At 64.4% G+C, this 435-nt stretch overlaps 1 protein-coding gene across 1 annotated transcript; it reads right to left on the bottom strand.

Annotated features, from left to right (window-relative positions):
• Nucleotides 1-432, bottom strand: LOC107185248 (NXPE family member 3-like; the record flags this gene model as incomplete). Its single annotated transcript, XM_015572897.1, has 1 exon — nt 1-432. A coding segment is annotated over one exon (432 nt), but the record flags the coding sequence as incomplete, so codon positions are not given.
• Nucleotides 433-435: the final 3 nt, after the last annotated feature.

Below are 435 nucleotides of genomic sequence, written 5' to 3'. Positions count from 1 at the left end.
TCAGGTGGGGCAGATGAAGGAGAGGAGGGAGTCCACCTCGTTTTGGACAATAAGCCGCACTGGGTGGATGCTGTCAGGCAGGGCCAGGCTGGAGGTCATTTCCCAGGCATCCACAAAGGCCACACGGAGGTCAGCAAAGGCAGCTCGGAGGAGCCGGTTCACCTGGAGGGTGAACCAGTCACTGCCATACACGGACTTGTAGCCAGTGTTGGCCAGTTTGATGACCACCAGAGTGTGGGGCTCCCGGGCCAGCAGCGCAGCCACAGCTGCCCGGATGCCTGCCAGTCGCTGCACAAAGACGGATGGAGGGAAGGTGGTGAAGTGTGCGCCCAGCCCCAGCACCACCACGGTGTGGGGGCCCCCAGCCAGGCCTCCCAGCTCCTGGACCACAGAGTGCAGGGAGGCCACTGGTGTGCGGAGGGAGCGCAGGGGCCA

This window comes from Myotis davidii, unplaced genomic scaffold (assembly GCF_000327345.1).
Source record: "Myotis davidii unplaced genomic scaffold, ASM32734v1 C62310366, whole genome shotgun sequence".
Classification (NCBI taxonomy): Eukaryota; Metazoa; Chordata; class Mammalia; order Chiroptera; family Vespertilionidae; genus Myotis; species Myotis davidii.
This window is presented reverse-complemented; position numbering and strand designations above follow the sequence as displayed.